At 41.7% G+C, this 25,757-nt stretch overlaps 1 protein-coding gene across 2 annotated transcripts in view; it reads right to left on the bottom strand.

The window, feature by feature from the left end:
* Nucleotides 1-3,563: 3,563 nt before the first annotated feature.
* Nucleotides 3,564-25,757, bottom strand: part of nr6a1a (nuclear receptor subfamily 6, group A, member 1a) — a gene marked incomplete at both ends in the record, with an annotated part of 86,045 nt that continues 63,851 nt past the window's right edge. For both annotated transcript variants that reach the window (XM_080433989.1, XM_080433990.1), the window contains 8 exons: nucleotides 3,564-3,700; nucleotides 4,749-4,901; nucleotides 5,062-5,183; nucleotides 7,075-7,329; nucleotides 8,116-8,346; nucleotides 9,110-9,270; nucleotides 11,016-11,071; nucleotides 14,070-14,300. In XM_080433989.1, coding sequence (XP_080290115.1) covers nucleotides 3,564-3,700; nucleotides 4,749-4,901; nucleotides 5,062-5,183; nucleotides 7,075-7,329; nucleotides 8,116-8,346; nucleotides 9,110-9,270; nucleotides 11,016-11,071; nucleotides 14,070-14,300 — 1,346 coding nt within the window. The remainder of the gene's footprint in view (nucleotides 3,701-4,748; nucleotides 4,902-5,061; nucleotides 5,184-7,074; nucleotides 7,330-8,115; nucleotides 8,347-9,109; nucleotides 9,271-11,015; nucleotides 11,072-14,069; nucleotides 14,301-25,757) is intronic.

Here is a 25,757-nt window from a genome sequence, read left to right as displayed (position 1 = left end):
AACTTTGCAGAGGATAACTCATGTGAGTTAATTGTCATTGACATTTGTATTGTCTTTGTGATAACAGGGCAGAGTGAAAACAAAACATTAAGACGCTAAAATCACGTTAAAAGAAGCAAAAGGAGGAAGAAGGAAATTAACAATATCATAATAGTGACAACGGGAGGTTATTAGCTGTGATTAAACAGAAAAATCTTACATTGGCATGTATAATGGCAAGTTAGAGAGAGGTGAGAGTAAAGGGTTGCATGGTAGCAAGGGAAAGTGAGGCAACAAGTTAATGCAAAATATAAGCGGAAGAAAAGTTGAATTCAGCGCTTGGCTGCATTACATTTGAGAGGTCACTGAGTGAAGTAAGAGACAACATAACAGAACATTGGTGCAATGAAACCAATAAATAAGATACAAAAAAAAACGATCTACTCGAAAGTAAGCAACTTGATGAAAAAAAGAGGTAGTTTCAGTATAGAAATTGCAAATGACATATCCATGGTCTGTAAAAACACAATCTAGAAAATAAAAAAGAAGCAATTTTTTTTACTCCAACACACAGATTGTATATTAAAATATGGTGCATATTTTAATACACACATACATACAGTAATAGCAATGTGGTACAATAGGAAGCCTGAGTGAAGGAAGTAAGGTAGAGGTAGTGAAATGATATTTACTGATATTAACACAGACTCTGAACGGTGCACCTTTCTGCTGAGGGTCCCTACACAGAAGCCCAATTCACATTTGGTCGTACGAATGAATGCATCGCTTGCCGAAATCAGTTATTTTCAGCGCAGGTATAATTGTGCTCAACGCGGTGCATTTCATCACAACCTCTAAGGTAGAGTTCTTAGCCCAGGCTCTCAAACATGTCCCCTAAGAAGTACTGATCCCTGAGATTAGGTTGCCATGTTCTCCGAGCCCAGGGTGTTGAAACGTCCGTGTTGCACGATGAATGCACATAGAGGGGGGGGGGGGGTATAAACGGAGAAGGGCCACAATCCCCAGACATCTGTGGCAGTGAGAGTCTGGCTACGATGTGTAGGAGAGAAGGGTACGTCTACTGCATTAGAACACAAAACAGCTCCAAACTATTCATAACTGAAATGGTTCACATATTTGAGTGAAAAAAACAAAACAAAAATGGCCTTCCTCAAAGTGGTCCAAAATTCCAAACAAAGACCTCAGTAACATGTTTTTTCACATTAAACACAAAGTAACAAGGATAATTAATCCAGAAACACTTTCAATATACAGCTTGGACTTGGACAAGGGAATGAGTTATTAGAGTTGTGTTCCAAAAACCTAACAAAACATTTTAATTTTTCAAGAATTCAAAGTATAACAAATGATAGGGGTCATCTTCACTCAAAACAAAAACAAAAAATAAAACAAAAAAAACTATGAATACATGAAAAACAACAACAAAAAACATTCACAATAACTACAAGGTATAACATGAAAATTCATAAAAAAAAATAAAACATGATAAAGAGGCTAACTGAAATGTTTGGAAAATAAAACGGACAAATGCAATTAGTCGGTTGGTATGGTTAAGGCTGGCATACAGAGAGTTAGATGTAAAGCACATCATCAATGAAATCCTAAGATGTCTCGGTTTCTTATCTGTCTTTGAATGCCATCAGACAAGTCCGCCATGCACGTCTCACCTTCAAACCACTCTCCACTTTTCACTGATACGAGGAGGGGGGGGGGAAATACCTTGAGAGATTTAAAGTGGAAAACAAAAAACAAAACAAAAAAAAACACTTTCTACAAAGGACCTACAATGTCCTGAATCCTAACTCTACTAATACTACAAGTACATCAGCAATGATCACTGTGTAACTGATGAATGCAATACATAACACTCACTTTACCCTGTTTAGTTCCAGGTCTGCAGAGGGACCTGAGAGAGAGGAGCACACTGGGTGGGCAAGTGGACGCTTTCCCAAGGTCAAGGTTCAAGGCCTCCAAAAACCTCACCGCAAGTGTGCAAAAAAGAGAGTCGTTGCAAGGACTGCATTTTGTCTGCATTTTTAAATGTTTGCACAACGTATGAAACGGCTAAAACTTGAGGAATCGAGAAAAGACACTTCAAGTGGTTTGAAATTATTACCTCATGCTTCAAAAATAAAGACCATTTTCTATGGCTTTTTTAAACAATGTGCATATCTGTCACAGACTGTGTGCAAGCCAGAGGTCACCCAAACCCTCCAAACCAAGCCCAGATTGAGACACGCCCCAAATGGATCAAACTAAATCTATCTCAATTCGCCAGTACATATATTCCAAACATCCAACAATCGTAGCCCAAAATGTAGGCTGTACTGTACAAACAAGAGTTTGGACTTTTGTACTAATATAAATGAGCCTGCAGAATTTTTCTCTTTCCAGCCTGACTGTGCAGATCACAGACCCAGTGAGCATGTGCTGAGGCTCGGTTCTGGTTCAGATCGCAGACCCAGTGAGCATGTGCTGAGGCTCGGTTCTGGGCCTGGGGGGTAGCAGGTGGGCAGGTCTCAAAGCTAGCGTGAGGCCCTTGGGACAGATACTAGGGGCAGATCCAGACTGGGAGACATGTTGTATGTATCTCAGAGAGTAGCGTTTGGGATGAGATCCAGCAACAAACTTGTCTGTCCAGCGGAGAGTCTCCCCTCCGACACAGATTGATTCATTTCTTATTCTGATCCTTCATTGATAAGATTTTTTTTTTTTTTATATTTTCTGTTGAGCTATCAGCTCCCTACCCATCATGGGTGTTTGAAAAAAGCTTTTGCATAACACTTTGGTCATAAAACAATAAATCTAACAGCGAACCTAGCTATCCTCCCATTCCCCTGCAATAAAGCCTTTGATCCCCAGTCTTTGATTGTAAAAATACCCGTATGCTCCTTATTTCAATGAAGATCCCACAAATCCACCTACTGTCACCTCACTAAGCCATGGAATGTTAATTTGACAAAGACCACCTCCTACAAGCGGGATGTCTGAGATTCCATGTAGATAGAGTAGCAGAACTCTATTTCATTTGTAATTGCAACTGCAGTTACAGAAAACACAGTTTTTGAATCTTTGGTTTATGCAGCTCCTTTGAACATTCAGTATCTGATTGAGGTGCCAAGGCACCCAGAAGGATTTGGTTTTAGACTGGGCAGCTCTTCATCTCAAACAGCAAGAAAAGGTACCTGAAATTAGCAACAACGTCTTCCTGAGGTAGTCTCAAAACACTGGTTAACATGTGTCTATCCGCCCCCGTCCGATTCAAATAAAAACTCTTTAAAGTCTAGCTCTAACAATGGCAACACCGACACATTGAGCAAATCGGATACACACTTGTAAACTCCAACGACCAATGCATCTATGTGCAGTTGGTTTTTTTTGTACAGAAGCATGTGCACAGTGTAAATCAGCATACATTCAGCTCTGTCGTGTAATAAATATATAAAGAAAAAAGTTACAAAAAAACTAGCTGCTTGTCACATTCACACGAAGGGAGAACCAGTCTCTTGGTGCCCCCCTCGCCCCAGGCCAGGAGTAGTCCTGGTGCTCGGAGGGGGCGGGGTCTAGTTTCCAGCGGCGGTTCCCGTGGTTACGCAGGGCGATGGGCCTGACCTGTAGCTGTTCAGGCTGGATTTGCTGGAGTGCAAGACTGCTTTGAACAGGAGGGGGAGCTGTTCTAGTGGAACGCTGACCAGTTTCCCTGAAAATACACATACATTCCACATATGTTTATTCCACGTTCATATGAATGCATCTTATCCCACAACCTATTTCACAATAGGCAATTATAAACAACGAGCCAGAAATCTATTGGGTGCCTGTATGCTACATGGAATATGGGGGGGACAAAGAATTCCATTATTGTGTGAAACACAATAATGGATTTCTTTGTCAGAAGTTTTTCTGTGATGAATGGCCTTTGTCTTGTGAATTCAACCAATAAAGGAGGAAAAATGGCTCAAAGTAAAAATCATCACTTAAAGGGAAAGACCACTCATTTTCAACATTGAACTATATCTTTAATACACCTTAGAGCAGTTGTGTGGAAACAAGAAAAAAGTCCCCCCCCCTTCTGTGTTGCCTAGAAAAGGATAATTGATTGAGGTCATGTGATCAGTGACATAAGCAGAGTGTACTTTTGGCTCCGCCCCCTCATCCAAAAGTACACCCTGCGTATGTCACTGATCACATGACCTCAATCAATTATCCAGTTCTAGGCAACATAGAGGGGGGGGGGACTTTTTTCTTATTTCCACACAACAGCTCTAAAGTGTATTAAAGACATAGTTCAATGTTGAAAATGAGTGGTCTTCCCCTTTAATATCAGAGCATGTGATGGAAGCGGAGCAGACAGATTTTGAATTGAGTGAGTTTCCAAAAGGTCGGAGCGGACCTCGGAGCGAGGTCCGTCCTCCACTCCAAGCCACGCCGGTGCCACTCCTACGGTCCTACCACATGTTTGAGCATGGCCGGAGTCAAATCCTCAACACTGCAACAGGAGTACACGTACGTACACAAACTGATTCTGAACTGATTTTGCTCGCTCTATTCTCTATTGGTTCACTATTGGTCTATTCACACTCTATTTCTCTCTCTCTCACGAGTTGTGTGCTAGACTCATGCTAGACTCATGCTAGACTGTGTGTGCAGTTGTGTGTGCGCACGAGTGACAGAGTGAGTGAGTGAGAGACCGAGAGATAGAGAGAGAGAGAGAGTTTTGTCACAGCAAACTAGCAAAACTTTCTTACCGGCAATGCAGCGGATCTCTGGCAGACACATCATGATCTCAGGGAAGCGTTTGGGTTGGTGCGGGTACTTAAACTCGGTGTAGTCCTGGCACACATACCAGTAGCGCTTGTTCAGCTGCTCAAGCTGGGAGACATTGGTCAATCCCCGGATATCTACAGAGGGAGAAATGTTACATGATATAATACACAAGAATAATTAGGCACCCCATGGAGTACAACATAAAATTCGGAATGTCAATTTGACTCTGTAACTCTCAGAGTCAAAGTAACACTTGGTATTTTACTGTGTTTGTGGTGAAATAGTTGTCATTACCTTGGTTGAGGAAGTTGATGGCTTTCATACAGGCGTACTCCTCGTTGCTGACCTTCAACTGGTGGAACTTGCGGAACAGATATATCAACCTCTCCATCACCTCCATGCCGTCCTCACTGAACCTGAGAAGGCAGACATAAAGATGTGTCAATCGCGCTGAACTCAAGAGAAAAAAGACTACAAATTCTCATTTCAGTGTTGAAAGTTCCGCATAAAACCTTCTCAATTAATCACATATTCCAATCTAGCGTGACAAAAGGGAGTAAAACATCAAAGAAAAAGTCAATTCCCATAAGAGTTCATTATCAAAGTTTCTTTTGCTAAAATGAGACACAAGGAGGACGGAGAGGAAGGGGATTATGTCAGAACCATGACAGTGATTAAGGGCAGAATGTGCTCAACTTAACATAATGTCTTGCTGACCAAACCATTCCAGCAGCGGTTCTAAGATCCAATCCAGTAAATCCGCTCACCAATCTTCATCCTTGTCATTCTGTACACTCAGATCTCAAACCTCTCATGTCTACCAAAGCTGGCTCTGCCACTGTAAATTGGATACCTGCACCTAAGATGAATAAACTGCAGGCAAATTGACCGAAGCAACATGACGGCGGTGTAAATCTTGCGGGGAAATTAGGAGCAAATGTGTCATGAGGTCAGATAATTCGGGTCTGATTTACACAGCAATGAACCCCCACACACACGTTTCTACCCTGGCGTGGGACAGACGTGTATTTCATGCACCAGACGGTGCTAGCCAGAGCTCTGTCTTGAGTCATCCTCCCCTTCATGGACCAGATAACTGGACCCCGTCCAACAACAATACGGGCCACTGTGATAGCAGAAATATCAAACCCTTTGGAGATATAGAACTCACAGAGTGGAACGCCTTGCCTTTGTAGGAGAATGTTTTTGCAGTGGAGAGCGATTAAGACGGATTTATACTTAGTTAAGCACTAGAAATAGCTCATCTACAAGCTCACACCGCGTCACAACGCAACACCTCGTGAGCTTGTATATCTACTATTCTCAGTGCATGACCCAGTGTGCAATGAAGTGTATCAAATCCTTTAAATCCTGATGCCCACCACTCGCTCTAGTGAAATATGGAGTTGGAAAGGCCCTCGGATACACACTTGTTTTATAGGTGTACATTAATGAGAACCGATACCCTTGATATAAGGGGTCAGAGGCAATATGAGCCACTCTATCTAATCTAGCACCAACCCAAATTAATAAGGCTGCTTTCCATCACCATTAAAGCATACAGCAGTAAAAACTACCTTTGTATTCACCCTTTAAAGCGATGTTTAACTTTGGCAGAATCTTGAGTTGCAAAGCTACCTGGCTATGATTAATAAGTCCAAATATTGTCGATCACCTTCATCTGTAGCTTCTGTGCTCCAGGAACTGGAAGTAGTGATTCCATTCACTTTTATCGTATGAGGAAAAAGCTCTCAAAATCACACTTTTAGCATATAAACCAATACATAAAACGGTCCTGGTGCGTAATTTATTTTATTATTTCGCATACTAGCGGACATGTTTGTGCAGCAACAGAGAGCGCCCTCCCATGGCAGCCAGGGACCTGTGAGGAACTGAACCCCATTCTCTACCGTGGTGGGCAGATAAGTACCGTAGGTTTTTTTCTCCCTACTGGAAGTGCACTGAAGGGCCTAGGGAGACGGCATCCATACTCGATGCCCGAACCACATTAATCTCTGCCAGATGACTGGGCTTCTAAACCTATCCGTAAGGGAGATGTCAGCCACCCTCCTGGCAAAACTCATTTTGGTCACTTGTGGTGATCTTGTTCTTTTGGTCATGATCCACATTTCATGACCAGAGGTGAGAGTAGGTACGAAGAATGCCCGGTTACAGTGCATCTGTGCACACAAAATGAATGGACTTGTGCCAAATGCGTTCTCCGGGTGCGATGTGAACGCCCCGTAATAAGCACCACTGCTTGAACCTGCCATCGCTTTCCCTGACAATATCTTTGCTCGTACTCACCCTTGCAGTTCGTCGTCTGAGGGCGTGTACTTGGCCGTGACGTCGGCCAGATCTCCGAAGATCTGCGCGCTGTAGATGGTGAGGCAGGAGAGCAGGATGAGCTCCTGCCAGGTGGAGCTGAGCAGGCAGGTGTAGTCCTCGATGGACAGCTCACAGAAGAACGGCAGCTTCTTGATCCAGGAGATTTGGCGGAACAGCAGCTCGTCTGCGAGGCGGCACAGCAGAGCGAACAGCTCCACCTGGGTCACCTTGTATCTAAAACACAGACAGAGAGGGACAGCAGCGTTAATTTTGATGCTGGCATTTTAACCACTTTAACCTGGCATCCCTATTTAGAGCATGTCATTAAGGCATTTTAACAAGCGTTTTAAAAAACATTTCAAAATGTTCAACTGTAGGAAAAAATTGCGGTGAGCTATTGTGAGCTTGTAGATCGGTTATTTTTGCTTAATTGTCTTAAGTATAGAGGGCTTAAGTGGTCACTTGTTCATACTCGATCGACTATGACATACAGGTTGAAATTGATTCCCCAGGAGTACACGTCATTAAAACCCAGAGAGTTAATTAATCTCCATAAATTAACACCTACACAGCATGCTGTCGTGTAGCCAAGTGAAAACACTGTGACATCAGCAGTTAGAGGTGTAATCTGAGATATAAAATAAGGTCAAATTTACAAAGAGCTGCAGGTGTGCAATAGTATATATATAGTCAAGTCAAATCAGTGGAGAATAACAGCTGAACAGCTCTACTTCAGTGAAAGGTTTCATTTTCATTATTTGCTGAAGTGAACCACTTCGAGGACGTCCAAGCCAAGGCTCTTGTTTGAAGAATAGTTTAATACTTTAAAAAGTATAATTTTTGAATTGCCACTGAGCTCAAAATGTTCAGAGCAGTATTCAATCATTATTAGACCATATTAACCAAAGTTAAGATGTCAAACTCGGGGGTTGAAAAAAAGGTTGAGAATAACTGATTAAGACGAGGGCAGCGATAATATAATATGTCATATATTGAGCGTCTTTATGTAAACCAACTCACCCATCCTCTATAAGCATGGGGGTGGCCAGTGGGGCCAGGTCCTCGGCTGCCACCAGTTGCAGAACCATGGGGTGGGACTGAGGGTAGAGGCTGCGGGGCTGCGGCGCCAGCAGCCCCGACTGGGCGGCGTAGCTGAAAAGGTGAGGCAAGAGCTGGTAGGGCGTGGACATGGAGGTGTTGATGTACTGGTCCCTGAGAGCGGCTGTGTAGCCATTCATCTCCACAGAGCGACTGGACACACAGGGGAGAGAGAGGGAGAGAAAGTTAGATGTGTGCGCGTGTGTGTGCGTGCATGCGTGCGTGCGTGCATGTGAGAGAAGAGATTGGCACATACAATGATTTAGAACAGTGGGGTCCAGTGTTTACCACCCAACACTACTGCATGTGATTTTTTTTCCGAACCCAAATAATCCTGCTGTGAGGCGCTTGAGTGAAATTAAAGCACTTGGGTGTTGGTTTCAGGGGGATCACAACATGGATGCTTTCTAGTAGACTAGAACTTTTCCATCAAATTCATTGTGTTCATAAATATATGCATTTCACTCTGTGCTATATTACTTTCACTCATTTCTGCTGACTATTCATTTGATAAAAAATGTGCATTGCAATTAAATATGAGTTTGTGTAGCCTTGGGGGCGATAAGTAAGTCTAATGTTTACATAGAATGAGACTAAAATACATGCCACCGCACTAGCACCTAGACAATATTTGGCCTTGATGACTGCAGATAGACAATGCGATCGTCTCCGTAGTGAGAATGCCAGATAGCGTGCCAAGTCCTTTGTGTGCTGCTATCACCAAAGCCGTAAGCAGAGGCAGCAGCAGAAGTAGCGGCGGCATATTCATGGCATTCTTTCGCTGATGAATGCCTTAACTAAGTCTAGCGGAGACGGGAATGAGGTGTTAGCGCTGTCACGGCCAGCTCATTATCTCAGTGATGGAGGCGAATGCCACCGCTGCCCAGATGAGCGGGGAGGAGGTGAGGAAACTCACTTCGATGACAGAGTGGAGGCGGGTGACGGCTGGTTGCCCTCCGAGGCGCCGTTGCTAGGCGAGCTGTGGTCACTGTCGCCGTTGTTGCCCCAGGTGTGTTCCGGCGCCTCTTCCTTGAACTCCTGGCCTGACATGATTCGCTCAATCTCCTCCTCTGTGATCTGAGGACAGAGATAGAGAGAGAGAAGGGGGAGGGGGGGGGGAGAGAGGAGGGTAGAAGAGATTGAGAGAAAGAAGGAGTGAGGGTGAAAAAGAGAAATAGAAAGAAAGTTAGTTGAATTAAATGGGTTTATGTCCCTGTGTGACCAGAGTATTTTGTGTCTCATTCAATTGATCAGCATTGACTAGCATGTGAGCTGCTATCCAGTTAACACAGAGGTGCAAGGACATGAACACGCAAACAAATGCTGCCGGTGAAAGAGAAAATGAGGCATGAGAACGAGTGGGTGAGGAAGTGGAGCTGAGAGAGAGATGCACACACACACATAAAGCTAAAATAAGGGGATTAATAGTCATTCTTGCACTTCCACGTGAAGAAATGAAAAGCTCAAAGTGACAAAAAAATATTAAAAATCTTGAGTGCATAAAAAAAGAAGACAAAAAGACTTGTATGTGCAGTGATCTGAATTGGGGGCTTGTGTCAATTTACTCTCACTTCCATCAATTCAGCATGTAAATGGAAACGACAATGTATTCATTATTAATAATGACAGAAAAGGGGCTCCTTTCGTTATGGTTCATAAAGATGGCACATTCCTTTTTGTCCACCTATTTGTATTATTATTATTTTTTCTTTTTATTGCAACAGAAATGAACCTGAATTGACCACATCGCTGTCCTGAATACAATTCTGGAGCTTCCAGTTGTGATGACTCCGTTTTAATTAGCCTCGGGTCAGCCTGTCCTGACCAGCCTGCTCTACATGTATTCACAGGCAATAATGAAACAGGGAGACTGAATAGATCTTTTCACACTTAACAACATAACCATTCTAAATGGGCCCCAAGTTTATTTCCTGTTGCAGTGTTTGTGAATATTCAGTAGCTGTCTGTAAATACACTTGGACCCAGGCTGTTCCCTTAGTAACGCAATTTCGCTGAGAAGCTCTAAAGAATATTATCAATAATGAGTGGGGTGATTCTGAAAGGGAATGCAAATATCGATTAGTGCTGATGGTAGACTTTCTATAATGGACAAGGTCACCGGGTCAATTTCATTACATGCTTTGTGTTTCCCTAGTCAAACATCATAAGTGTTTCAAGAGTGTGGGCTGTAGTGGATTTAATTTAAATACAAACATTATCTCCTGAATGCCTTTACAACAAGTGAAGTGAGGGCAGGGCGTCTCTTTCTCCACAACCTCGTCCATCGTTAGGTAATGTTACTTGAAAGTTTAGAGTCTGAACTGATAACTAACTAACAGCCAACCGGATGAGTCCAAGAGGACTAGCTTGTCTCCTAGCAACATGAGAGTTTGGATGAAACCGTCTACAAGGCACCTTAAATGTTACATGCATGTTGAATATTGTTGCCGTCGGGCAGAAACCTTGTATTTTTTTGTCGTTCGTTTTATAGTAAATTAATTCCCTACTTCATCGTACAAGACTCTCGTGCAAAATGAGTGAAAATAGCAGATCTACATCTACAAGCTCACAACGCGCCACAATGTGACATGTTGTGAGCTTGTAGATTAAAATCGCTATTTTTGGAAATGGTTGAAAGTGGAAGTGAAAGTGGTCAAGTGTCTTTGGGTTTTATACATATTCAACCAATGAAAAGTATTAACCAGAGCTTGCTTGTGACTACATAACTACATTGGATCCATTCGAACACATCTTTTTCCTGAAAAGTAACTGTTGGACATACAAGATTTCCACCTGACGGCGATGATATTGTTAATATTTACCTGAACAGGTCCAATGCTTTTGTTCCTCCCTCCAGGCATGCCATCTTCTCTGATTGCTGAAAAACAAGAAAATGACTTTTACTGGAAAGGAAAGATTACTTAAGTTAACAGATGACTCTGTTCTTAGGTTAGGTTTTGCATCCATCCATTGGTCCAAAAACGTTACATAAGAATCATAGCTCTGCTTAGTGGGAAAACAATTGAATCCATTAGATTGGAGTACCGGTAGCTAGTAGAAACAAGTCACACGTAGGCTATGTATCTGTCCAGCAGAGGGTGCTGTTTAACTACAGTACAGAGGATTACAACATGGTTCTAGTATATCATTGCTGGCAGAAACCTTGTATCTCCATATATATCATTTCATCATAGTACACACTTCGTACAGTGTCATGCAAAAATTGCAGATCTACAAGCTCACAACGCGTTGCATTGCGATGCATTGTGATCTTGTAGATCTGCTATTTTAGATTTTTTTTTTCTGTGAAAGTGGTTAAAGGGATATTTCACTTTCAAATAAAATAAACATAAAAAATAAATATAAAAAATAAATGAAAGAAGTTATGGCAAAATCACGGCCCCCTCACACATTAGTAGGACACTCTAATGCGTGAGGGGGCCGTGATTTTTCCATTACTTTTTTCATTTATTTTTAATATATTTTTTAAATGTTTATTTTATTTGAAAGTGGAGTATCCCTTTAAGTCCGTCTTTTTTATGTTATAAATATTGAACCAATGAAAAGTACTAACAACAGCTTGTGACTAAATAATAACTCCATTGGATCCAGTTTCTGATTTCCTGAAACGTAACGCTATTGGACATACAAGGTTTCCAGCCAACAGCGATGGTGCTTTCTGGGCTCTAGGGCTGCGTCTCAGGTCCTTTCCTTCGGTAATGTAAAGAAATTCTTGTAATTGTAAGAAATTCCATGGAAAAAATAACTTTTAAGAAGTAGTGAAAATAGCAGATCTACAAGCTCACAACGTGTGGCATCGCGACACGTCGTGAGCTTGTAGATCGGCTATTTGCAATAGTTTGGGTGCTAGGGACCTCGAGCTAAAGTGTTTGGGAAGCTCTGCTATTTTTTACTAGTTTGGGTCCCCGGGGTCTCAAGCTAAAACATTTGGGAACCACTGATCTACAGTATATGAAGGCAGATATGTTGCAAAACTGGTAGATTTAATTTGAGCACTCAAACTCACTGACATTTTAACCTGTAACCTACACACACGTAATATGAATTTGAAGTCACACAAAGAGAAAAAAAGGGAAGTCACAGAACAAATATTTATGCACTATAGATAGAGAGCTGCACAACAAGAACTGTTGATTCTCTGTGACTTCAAATGTCAATTTATGTGTATGTACTGTATGTGTTGGTACAAATTTCAATTGTACACGTGTGTAGATCGCATTTTAAGAGTGCTCAACTCAAATCTATGAACTCATACATTTTGCAACATATTGGATGTCCTTTTCCTTCTTTACATAACCTTGTAGGAGTTAGAATAGAGGAGCTAGGACAGAGCCAATCTGGGAACGCATTTGGTCAAATAAATATATGTTTCCCCCCCCTGTCTTGAGAGATCAAAACAGAGCAACATTAGGACCTGAGACACAGCCTATACTGCCCCTGCTGGTGTATGGTGGATCTGTCCTTTCATTGTATGTGCATAAAGGTGGTAAAAGTAGGGGTGGTTTTAGTTACTTTATGTTCTGCTGGGACACTTAAAAGGTAATGTAAAACTGATATGTTTGGTTAAAACAAAAAAGTTTTTTTGTCAAAAGGTTACAGCTCTATATTCTGATACTTATTCTGATAATTTTGATCATTGCTATAGAGTGTTTGTTCTCCCCGTCTCTCCAGCTTTTTAACAGAAAATGCATTTTTGGGTGGTTTGCCAATTTCAGCCAATCAGGAGAGAATACCCATTCATCAGCTTCACATTTAAAGTGTTCCAGTTTAAATTTTGTCTGCTCACCTCCTTGTGTCATTACTTCCAATTTAACTTGTTTATCTCTCTCTCCTGATTGGATAATTTTGGTATCCCACATAAACCTTTATTAATCCTGCGGGGGAAATCCCGACCTGATATTGCATTTTTTTTTGTTTACTAAAGAGCTAGAGAGCCAGGGAGACCTCTGTTAATGGCCAAACACACTATAGCAATTATTACCATTATCAGAATACAGAGCTATTTAACACATTGAATGCCAAAAACGGTCCGGACCGTTTTTGAGGGTCCAAACGAGAAGTGCCGAAAACGGTCCGGACCGTTTTTGACCCAATTCTATTTTTATACATGTGGGCCACGTGGGGCGCTAAAACGAAACTTTGACATCACCCAAGCAGTTTCTGAGAAGAAGAGGCTGGATGTGGCTCCATGTCAAAAATCCTTCCGGTCGGCGTTTTCAATGTTATCTCCTTGATTAAAAGCTTAATATCTCCATTTCTTTTTAATGTGGTGGAAACGAGCCGTTTTCGATCGGCGATCACGCTGCAATGGAGGGTCGCGTTGGAAATATTATTGTTCCAGGCGTTAGTCGGGACCCTCCGCCGTCTCGCACGCACGCTTTGTTTACATGCATTTCCGCGTCGGGGCTTCTAACAGCACGAAATGTATAACGCAAGTGGATGGAAGAAATGCTGGCACTCAACGTATAATATTTTAATAAACCTCTGGCACCCAATGTGTTAACACTTATTTTAAGAAATGTTAATGCGTTTTGTATTAATAATCTAAATCTGCAAAGTCACTAATAATTAAACGCTGCCAAATAATTAGAGTGGAATAAAAAGTACAATATTTGATAGTAAGTATAAAGTATCAAAAAAGTATTTGAGTTAATGTACTTAGTTACTTTCCACCACTACTCAACAGTGAACCTCAACTCGTTTTGTAATTGGGAACATGTACTAATTAGACACAATCCAGTGTATTGGTTGTTGCGCACCACAAATAGCAAGTTCAAAACACGTCACATCCGTGGCATGTTGTGAGCTTGTAGATCTGCTATAAGTAAAAAAAATGAATCAGGCTCAGCTTTTACCTTTGCGGTTCATCCCCATCTGCAGACACTTGAGTAGCCGGCAGTACTGGCAGCGGTTGCGCTGCTTGCGTGACATCTCGCAGTTTTTGTCGCGGCTGCAACGGTACACCCGCTTGTTGCAGATGCTGCGCTTGAAGAAGCCCTTGCATCCTTCACAGGAAATGATGCCATAGTGCAGGCCTGTGGCACGGTCTCCACAGATAAGGCAAGTACGCTGGTCAGCTGGATCATCTGAGAAGGCAGAAGAGAACATGTGGGGTTTAGCATCACATCAGGCAACTGTATCATAGTAATTAAAAAAAGAGGGGCAAAAATGGAACCAAATGGAACAATTTCTGGACCTGCTGGGTCCATATTTTCCGAGTTAAACTAACACCATGGATTTTACTGCATATAAGGGGCAGTCGGCACACACTTTTTCTTGAGTTTTCTACTATAATTCTTTAATATAAATTCATCTAATGCATGAAAAGCAAATACCTTGCTGAAGGCACAAATCATTAATTGAGTTAATGGGGGCGATTGGGGCTTAAGTGCCCACCAGGCATTGCCTAATCCAGAGGATTCTTAAGCTCTAGCTATCATTTTGTGAAGGTGTAGTAGGTACAACAAGCAGGATGTGAGGCTTTTGAAGAGGACAGAGAACCGAGTGCAGACGTCTTGTATGTTTTATTCAGCGAGCCTGACAGGAGAAAGGAGAGGGCTAAAATGACACGAGTGATTTGTTTACAGGCTCTCCTTTCTCTCCTCCTAACCATGACAGTGTCAAATGGAGGGATCTGTTCCCAAAACACTATAGCTTCATTTTTAAGGTCAACAACTTGAAATATAGATGATCCAGTATGTGAAAGTGTTACAGTTCTGTCATGGGGAACATTTGTAAGCCGTCCTCTTAAGAAGTACAATCAATTGTCAGAAGAACGTTTAAATGGTGTTCATCTCAATGTAGAAACACAAATCACCTCATTTTTATCAGTGTTCAGTTCAACACAACCTGGCAGTGAAATCTACCAATGTTCCCTTAACGCCATGTTAGAGAAGAAAGCCTAGACTCAAACACGTTGCACACATTCACTCTAGCAACAGTTAACCTTAACCTCGTTTCCTAAAAAGGGAGCACTTTTTTTGCTGAACATTTCAAAATGTGAAAAGCTGTTAAGACAGGAATAAGTGAGGGCAGTAATTTGGAACACATGTGAGGAGGATATTTGGGGGCTCGGGGTAGAGGGAGGGGCTCCGCGGAAAAAACGGAAGTAGTGTGGAACAGGATGTCCTTAGAACTAAGCACGGTCAAAAATAGTAGGTGAAAAATTACATAGTGCTTGGAGTTTAAGGTTTGCCAGCAGCTTAACAGCATATGCTGACCACGAGAGAACAAGGTATGAAGACAGGAAAGATCCAACGCCTACAGAAGAAGGTGGCTACACCAAAGGACCACGAGCCAACACAAGTGATGTACTACGTATGTGTATGCACTATGCACGTGCATGCCCGTGCGTGTAGTGGAGAGAGGATCAAAGAAAGATGTATTTCCTTTGAGGATCTCTCCAGCGAGCTTCAGATATTCTCAGTTACTTTGCCAGTCATTGAGGTAACCCCAAAGTCTGCGTGGCAGCAAACTGTTAAGACAGCAATCTCAAAAAAGCTTCCATTAATCCCCCCCATCTACCTCTAGCCCACATAAGAAAAACTCACTGAGGAAGCTTGGAATTAAGCCATGGCACATATTCTCTGCTGTCCACGGCATTAAGTACTATCAGACACACATAGGCGGCACGTGCACATACACACACACACACATACAAAGTCACACACAACAAATCAACCATGTGCACCATCCCCCCCCCCCCACCTCTTGAAAGCCACAGAGAGCAGATGGGTTGGACGCCATGGTTACAGTGAATAGCCCCGCTCTCCAAAGAGCGACTCCAGTTGGAATGTGGCCGGCGTGCACTGATCTGTATCACGGATGGCCCTGCCAGCGGAACGCCGGGATCAAACATTAAAGGACGAGATTAGACAGCAACTCCGCCCCAGCAAGTCGCATGGCTTCCTAATTATGATATCAGCTAACAAGGTCACCCAGCCATCGCTGTCAGTCAATGGGCAATTACATCTGAATTCTGTCACCCCCCCCTCTCCTCTCCCTTTCTGTGCTATTATCTGCTGGAAAGGAAGTGTTCTTACTTTTAAAAAAGAGCAATCAAAATAATGGTGCATGAATGAACACAATTCGTTGCTGTCGGGCGGAAACCTTGTACGTGCAAAACCTTACTTTTCTGGAAATGGAAAAAAACAACCCATTGATCAATTGATCCAATGTAGTTATTATTTAGTCATGAAGCTCTTGATAATACTTTTAATTATTTATCTCTATGATTCTCTTTATACATGGCATCACTATTTTTCACGAAAAAAAAACGTTCAACAAAAGTTGAAAAAATAGCAGATCTACATGCTCACAGTGCATCACATTGATGCATTGGGAGCTTGTAGATCTGCCATTTTCACTACTGTCATTATAAAATAGGACATTAATTTATTTATGAGGAAAAAAACACATAAAAAGAATAAATATGGAGATACCAGTTTTCTGCCCAATAGTGACGACGTGCTCAAAGCATGGCTGAACTGACAACCCAGTGGAGTTTCTGATAAGAATGTTATGATTATTTAGAAACGGCATAGTGCATATTCATTTTTACTTTTCATGAGTATATTCTCAAGAATATAGAATCTATAGAGTCTCCAACATGTATTTTGCCTTATTATCTGATACCACTAAAGTACCATAGTGTTGTTTTCATTTGTACCAATAGTTTTGTAAGAGAAGCTGCATTTTAAATAGTGAGCATCTACTGTAAGACAAAAATTATCCATTGAAACACTTCTCTCCAATCCAATTTTAGCATCAGGGGCTAATAATGGGTCCATTATGGAACGCTTTGGCTATGAGGTACAGGTACAGGCAATACATGTTAGACGAACAATACGATGCAAGGAAATACAGAAAATTGGTGTTTTCTTAGTTTTTTGGGGGGAAAAGGTAACACCAGTAGAATCTTTCCCTTTGATGTGAGCCTTCCAACATTATAGTCTGTCCCTCGTAACTGTTGCTCACCAATCTCTAAACATTCCATTCCATGCTCTCATTTCACTCTTTAAGACAGGAGACAGCAGGTTTTCTGGTAACAAGCTAATTTCCCTAACCATTAAGCCTATTGTATATGTTGCTGTACAATGTTTTTCAGTAGAAAAATCTGCTAATTTCAGCGAGTGACACATCTGTACAATAACGTATAAATTAGCCTTTAGACTACTGCCACCATAATCAAAAATCTACAGAATATGCACCACATACTGTATGCCCTCAATGCACTATCATACATTCTAGGTGAAAGCATCAGCCAATTGGCTCATGTTAGGTTACATATGTTGGTCAGAAGGTTGAGAGATATGGAGGATCCGAACGGAGCAGATAATATCCAACATAAAGCAGAATATCAACAATATAATCTCCTATATGGATGACTACAAGGAAGCCGATATGCATGTATTAATTCACCCAATGCTGATTAAAGGACGCCATGTTTTGACAATATACATGCCCATACTGACAATCTTCTATATTCAAATGAGCTGGATTAGACCACTGTGTCTATAATTTTGAAGAGCCACCTCATCAGAGGCATGTGACCAAGATGAGAGAGAAGGTCTATCTCTCCCCCAGCTCACCATTAAAGCCTCCAGGAGAGTGGGCTTTCATGAAGGTTTGCAGGGTTCATGTACTAAAGGTAATTAGAAGGGAGTGAGGGAGGGGGGTGTGTGGGATAAACCCTCTCTAGATATAATGAATGGTGAATGGAGGACTTCTAAAGCCCAAAGAGAGATTACCATTTAAATGGCATGAGGTTTAAATTTGCCATTCCACCTCACTGGGGAGCATACAAGGGTTAGCCATACTGTACTGGAACAATGGGTCGGCCCCACTCATTTCACAGTGGGATTACAATTTAACTAATTTATGATTAACTCCTCTATGCACTACAGAAAGGTGAACCGGACTTGGAGACATCGATATAAGACACATTCTCCTTCTTTTTTAGTTTTTTTTTTGGGGGGCATTTCTTATCTCTAGTGACAGTGACAGAGACAGGAAAGGCGGGAGAGAGAGGCGATGACATGGAGCAAGGAGCAGTGGGAAGGGCTATAGTTTTATTGGCGTAGTAACACGCTCTTACCAGATGAGCCAGAAACATTCTAAAAATGCAATTCAATTCATTCTAAAATGATCTGATCTTCTTCTAGGTACACTTGTGTTATTAAATTACTATTGAGGGTTAATCTTTTAAGTTTATTCATATATTTTTCTGTCTTTAACAGATTAAACAGAGCCCATCAAGCTGACAGGTAAACAAAATGGCAAGGATAACAAAATAAAGCTCATCAATTCCACAGTGGAAATTGGTTGTAGCTTTGATCAACATTCAACAGTTATCCGTATACTGTATACAGTCGCAATGAAATCGGCCAAAAGCTACAAGTTGGTCCCTATACCTTTATAATTAATCTATTTCCAAGCTGTGCACACAACCCTGATTAGAATGCACAGAAGGGCTGGACCAAAGAGCACGGTGTGCCATCATGAGATAGAGGGCTGGATCAGCGCAGATTTGAGCTGGAAGTCTAAAATGAAGAGCTTTTCAGCTATTAACCCATTCAATCCCAGAACGCATCTGTGTCATTTAAGATTTTCTTTGGCTATTCAAAGATAGCAGATATACAATCGCATAGCTCATGAGCTTGTAGATCTGCTATTTTTGAAAAATCTTGTGCAACTCTTGGAATATATACATTTTTAAAGCAAACATTTGATTTAGAAAACATTTTTAGATCCGCCGCATATCTAAAAATGTTTTCTAAATCCTAACAGTATGTTGCTATATCAGTGGTGCTCCAACTTGTCCATGTCAAGGACCCTCAAAATGATATGCATTTGGCCGCGGACCCCCATCTCAAAATGTTTTGTTCCAGGGACCCCCAGAAGCAAAGATTTGAGTTATAAATGTTTGCCAAAAATACACACACACACACACACACACACACACACAATAGCAGATCTACAAGCTTGTAAATCTTCTTTTTTTTGAATAGCCAAAGAAATCTAAAATGACACAGATGCTTTCCCGGCTTGAATGGATTAAGCCTCCCAGTATGGAGCAGAGCGACACTTCCACTAAGCCTCGAGAAGACCCAGCTAAAACTTTGAACGTCATACCTGCTTTAAGAGAGTTATTTTATCATAGCCTCCCCCTGTTTGAACAAAAGTGCACTCTCAGCATGAAACACTACGTCATTACTGCATGCGAGCACTACTTGTAATGTAACTTAGAAGATCATTCAGGAGAGGAGAGCATTGCTCCTTTGGGTTAAGTTACTGTAAAGAGGGATATAAAATGTTAGATCACGAGGGAGATTCCAGTGTCATGGGTCCAATAAAATGACAGCATGGATCCTCCTCTTAGCAAACCATTTGTCGCCTTGACTCTGCCCATGTGGTCATAGACAGTATGCATTAAAACCATATATTTTCATTGACCACCCTATGTGACTTCCTTTCAATGAGGAAAAAGAAACACAATAGCTCCTAGCTTATTTGTCGAATCTACCACCCTCTCTTTCAAGTGCATGGCCACCATATAAACAGCCTGCTTCACACCTTCACACACTTGATCCCAGTGTGAGAATGTCTACATGTCTCCACCCCCTCCTCCCTACAGAGAAGACCCCAGCCCCACATTGTTACATTAGCACTAATAGAACTCTACGGCAGGGGTTCTCAAAGTGAGGTCCGGGAACCCCTAGGGGGTCCTTGGGGGGGGGGGGGGGCTTCCAGGGGGGTCCCCAGCTAAATGTGTTAAAACAGCATCACAATCATTTTAACCACTTTATCCATATTTTATACGTTGGCTATTAAAATAGCAGATGTACAAGCTCACAGCGTGTCTCTTGGTGCCACACTGCGAGTTTGTACATCTGCTATTTTTTCTGTTTTTGTTTTTATCTTGAAAATTTTTAAATAATTTGAATTTTTTAACTTAAAGCTTTTCTTATGGCGGTCCCTGGCACATAACATTTTCAGATGGAGGTCTGCGGCCAAATGCATATAAATTTGGGGGTCCTTGACATGAAAAAGTTTGAGAACCCCTGCTCTATGGCCAAGCCCTTTCCACTGATACACTGTGTGTGTGTGTGTGTGTGTGTGTGTGTGTGTGTGTGTGTGTGTGTGTGTGTGTGTGTGTGTGTGTGTGTGTGTGTGTGTGTTCCCCCCAGTTTAATTACACTATACTATTATAATACTACATTTATAGTAATATTATATTACATTTTACCCACTTAAAACCCCACCCCAGGGGTCCATATTTTACCCCTACATCAAATCTCTACAAGCTCACATTGCGTTGCAACGAGTTGTTAGCTTGTAGATCCACTATTTTCGTACATGTTTTGCCTATTATGACATTATGCCCAGAACAGGGACACTGGGTTTCACGTGGTTACGCCTTTTACATACATTTACAGTACGATGTATCATGGCCCCTGAAGTATTAATTAGCCCAACTGTAGAAGGAAAACTTCAGTTTCTAGACCACCAATATTATTAAGCAAGCTATAATGAGGAATACAAAGGTTGGCACCCCACCGAGCTCCTGTGTCTCTTGAGCGTTCATGTGTGATAAAGAAGTGGAAAGAAATAAGAGCTATAGGGTAGTGGTGGGAAAAGTACTCACATTTTCTACTTAAGTAAAAGTATCAATACTGCAATGTAGAAATACTCTGTTATAGGTGTTCAAAATGTTACTTGAGTAAAAGTACAAAAGTATTGGCATCAAAATATACTTAAAGTACCAAAAGTAAATGTTTGAAAATAGTAAAAGTAAAAGTAAAAGTACAAAAATGTTTGAAAATAGCAGATCTACAAGCTCACAACGTGTCGCGATGCGACGCGTTGTGAGCTTGTAGATCTGCTATTTTCAAATAGCCGATATATAAAACAGGGCTTAAGTGGTTAATGTATGTTTTATAATATAATAATTTATATCAACAAAGTAACTATTAACTTAAGTTTTCAAATAATTGTAGTTGAGTAAAAGTACAATATTTGCCTCTGAGATGTAGTGGAGTAAAAGTAAAAGTATTGAACATTGGAAATACATTGTAAAAGTACCTCAACATTGCACTTAAGAAAGTACAGTCCTTGAGTAAATGTACTAAGTTACTTTACCCCACGGCTATAGGGTGAGTAAGGAGAATGTTGTGTTGTTGTTTTGTCGTGTCCTGCATGCATCATCTGAGGAGGAGGGTGATAAATCCCACTGATGTGACATGTGGAAGAGTTGTAAAGCTTGGCCTTTGGTTCATCTTGAACTCCACCCTCTCTCTCTCTCTCTCTGCAAGCCCTGGGTGCTTGCTGGAACCCTGGGCCCGGTGACAACCCAACCCCCTCCCTCCTGCCCTCCCCCAGACCCTCCCCCTGGGCCCATTAAAGCCTGCATTGTTTCCCAGGGGTCAGGCCGGGTTTCATTCCAAACTTTTAACACAAACCAGGAAATGCAAGTCAAGCATTTTAAGCCTCAGTCAATGGTGAAGACAAACAGCACTTCTGTTTCCCATGCGTTCTAAATATGGACTCCCCATAAATACTTAACCGTTGCAGAACTATAAAAATACAAAAAAATCACTTGTTTAGCGTAACCCGATACAGTATTACTATTAGTAGAAATAACTGTGTTTAATTTTCTTCACATCTACGGGATACAAGTACCGGTCTGCCAATTGAAAGGGGTATCTCTTTCAGTAATTATTTAAAATGTTTTCACATCAAGCATTTATCAACATTGGTTGATTAGACTCCATAGGAGTTCATGCATTATTATCAGCTGCACAAGATAAGGAATGCGTAGTCACGAATGATGTTTAGGCTGCGTTTTCCCACAAGGAGTGTGTGTGTGGGGGGCTGGGTCCGCATTTTTCCTTTTGAAAAATGCAACTGTTGACTCAGAGCTTAGCTTTGTCAGGGTGGCACATATGTGATGCATATGTGTGGGCAATAGGACTCTTGGATTAGATTGTTTTTTAAGGGGGTGGGGATACTCATTCGAGTGATCGGGTCCCATCAAATATGGGATAGATGACACTTTATGAATCTCAATCAGGGTAGGGCAACAAGCGTTTTGATGCTTCACCAAACGAAACATCTCTTTAACCCCTTTAGCCCCCTACTTCTAAGCTGCATCATGCTGAGAACAGACACACATCGAGGCCAAATCTCCCTATTGTTCCAATCCTCAGTCAGACAATAGCTGATGTGTAGCTAAAGCAGTCTTTGAGTGGCTGACAGAGCGACAAGGCCCGGTGTAGGGGTTTTCTCTCTGGAGGTTTTTGTCTTGGCTTACTACCATCATGCCCAGCTGAGAGAGAGAGAGAGAGAGAACGAGAGAGAGAGAGAACGAGAGAGAGAGAACGAGAGAGAAAGCGGGGGATGGAGGAATCGGCTGTAGTTTTCCGCTGCAGGACCCCCCCCCCCCCTTTTTTTTCTCCACACTTTCCCCTTTCTTGCATCTTTCACCCCCCTCCCTTCTCTGAAAACCGCAAAAATGTGTTCTACCTAAGGGGACAACGCCCCCTTCCCCCCCCCCCCCCCCCATGATACATAACGTGTACATGCCCACACATCCAACAGAGGCTAAAGGCATCTGAAGACCCACATTCCTGCAACTGACTCTGCCATCTCTCTCTCTCTCTCCACACTGTTATGCAAAATGCAAATCTTATAGAACTTCCATGCAGTTGCAGATTGGGCTCATCCCTTAATAACAATGGTAACCTGTTGGCGTTGCTTGATGAAATACACCCATGCAGTCTTAAGGGAGCTGCTTGAGGATTAGAGCTTAACATCATTAGCATTTTGGTAATAACACCCAACATAGGGCACGTATTAATGATATGCAAATACTAACCATGTGTGACACCATTTTGTTAAGATATTGAGAAAGAGGCCTTGTGTAGGGTGAAATCTGAAATCCATAAAGCTATGTCAGCGTTTTAAGACAACTGAAAGAAGTTAAGTGTCACATTCTCTGCTAATGCTTGAGCAAATGATACAGTATTTCATTGCCTTTTTTTTGTGATAACCCCTGCCTACTGGTGCTACGTATATTGTAAATACTTTGAGGCCTCCTGACATTGCAACATATGAATGTGAAGTACATTTCAACTGGTCTTTGAAGGAAACGCTGAAATGTAATCAATGCGTGTTGACACACAGTAGGTCATGTCAGTGCAAAAGCTGCTTCCTCAGCAGCAAATGCTACAATAAATAGTATATAATGATAAGAGACAACATTGCCAGTGCAGTTGCCCGATTTCCAAATAACGCAATAACAAAATTCAATCAAGTAATTTTTTTAAGCTTGCACCATAACACATCGCCTTGCTTAAGGAATGAAACTGTTTTGTTACTGAACTTGTTAATGCCAAAGCCAAAACTGTCACCACAACCTGATATGAACCATGTGGTGAGTTTTACAATCCAGGCTTTGTAATACAAGGGCCATATAAAAGTGTTCTTAATGAATGTGAGTCTCCCACTGTATTAATGGGGGCTTCCCAGAGCCATGGCTCAGCAGGCCTCCACCCACTGATCTTTCCCATGACCGGCTCTTCCGGGGTGGAAAATTGCATACGTAAACACAAACATATATATAATTTATATGTGTGTGCGTATAGAGAGGGAGAGAGAGAGACTGCCTATGAGCTGTTAATTGATTGTAGTTGGTGTGCAAACCCAAATAGGCTCCCAAATCTGACAGTAAATCAGCTTTGTTTGGATGTCTATGTATAGGCTACCATCCAAAATAAGGATAGTGACGAAAACAAGATTTGCAATGCATCAGATAAGATTAAATTCTAAGAGTCCATGTATTTGTGTGTGTGTGCATGCATAATGAATGTGTGTGTGTGAGTGAGTGAGTGCTTCCATTTGTGTGTGTGCGTGACTGCGTGTTTGTGTGTGTGTGCGCATATTTGCTCCGGGGGATGGGCAAACAGGCAGTTGAAATAACACACCCTTTCAACACAAAGGTTAGGTCTGCAATGTGATGGACTTGGAGGTTTGGTTTGACTTGGTCAGGACAGTTGTTAGATATGTTTCAGTAAAATTAGGGAAAAGAGCATGCCTCACACAAGCTATGCTCTGTCACCAAGCTATTTATAGTAGAGCACTGATAGTCACAAGAGTCCCTGACCTTCCCCCACTATTATTGATCTTCACACAGCTACTGTTCTCCGCATCGACACACACAAACAACCACAACCTCCCTCTGTGTCTCTGACTTGCTAATGCTAGCAAGTCTCTTTCCTTCTCTTCTTGCATCACGTTCTTTGTTTATCTGTCTTTATCTCTCTCACAGGCGCACATCTAGCCCTTCCAACCCCCACCCTCAACACACACACACACACACACACACAGATGGACATGCACACATCAAAACAAAAACAAACACCCACACACATAAGCACAAAACCCCCTCATTACAAAGAATGTGGAAGAGAGAGCGAGAGAGAGAGAGAGATGCTTCCTGCTAAGGATCATAGCGGTGATGTGTTGAGCGACAGGGTAGAGAGAGGCACCAGTGAGTGCCTTTAAATGATGAAACGAGTGAGTGGAGTTAACCCTGCCTCAGCTGGAATACAACCAACTAACATGGTCTCCGCCTGGGGGATTAACACACAGAGGGGGAGGGGAGGCATACAGTAGCATGGATCCTCAACATGCTACATTCACATCCTCGACAGAAAATCAAACACTGAAGGACAGGCTTCAAGAAATTTCATTCCATTCCTAAACTTCCTCGCTAAGCTTTGGTAAAAAAAATATGACTGAATCTCTGTGCTGTATATGAGTTGAGGATTAACGAGTTGTGCTCAGATTTAATTGGGTTCACTGAATGATAAGCGGCAATAGCAAATAAGCCAGCCACGATAAGTGCCATCATAAGGTATGCACTAGTGGTGAGCAAGCTAGGCTACTCATTGGTTTGCCATTTTGAATATTGTGCCTTTGCCTTACCAGGAATCAAGTGCTCGATTCATGCAACAGATGGGTCAAGCAATGTAGTTTTTTCAATTACATTGCTTGTCCCAACTTGCCAATAAAGGTCATTTAGTTTGGAATCAAAGATAATACAAAAACTAGAACTGTGACGTAACTGTGACGTAACTGTGACGTAACAAAAGCAATTTGACGAGCATCATCCTCAAGGTTCAAGATGTTTTCCCTTATTATATCAATTATTTATTTCCCATATCTGAGAAATTATTCTTTATGTTGAACTACAATGTGCTGTACTTACTTTACAATGTGCTTTGAAATACACATTATATATTATTGGTAAGAAAGTGAGTAAGTAAGCAAGAAAGAAATTAGTTGAAGGCAGGAGAAGTGTATTAATTTCCTCAAAGAATAAAAGAATTCCTATGTTTCTTCTGGGATTTGGACTAGTGGTGGTCCAGGACTTTAGCAGTGGCTAGGGGAGTAATCCTAACTGGCCCTACTTCATCATATCAACAAAACCTTTTCCAGATGGGCTACACAGCCACATACCAAACATCACAACACATGGAACT

Source organism: Gymnoscopelus braueri (genome assembly GCF_963280865.1).
Source record: "Gymnoscopelus braueri genome assembly, chromosome: 7".
NCBI lineage: Eukaryota > Metazoa > Chordata > Actinopteri > Myctophiformes > Myctophidae > Gymnoscopelus > Gymnoscopelus braueri.
The sequence above is the reverse complement of the archived record's forward strand: the minus strand, read 5'-3'. Positions and strand labels throughout refer to the sequence as shown.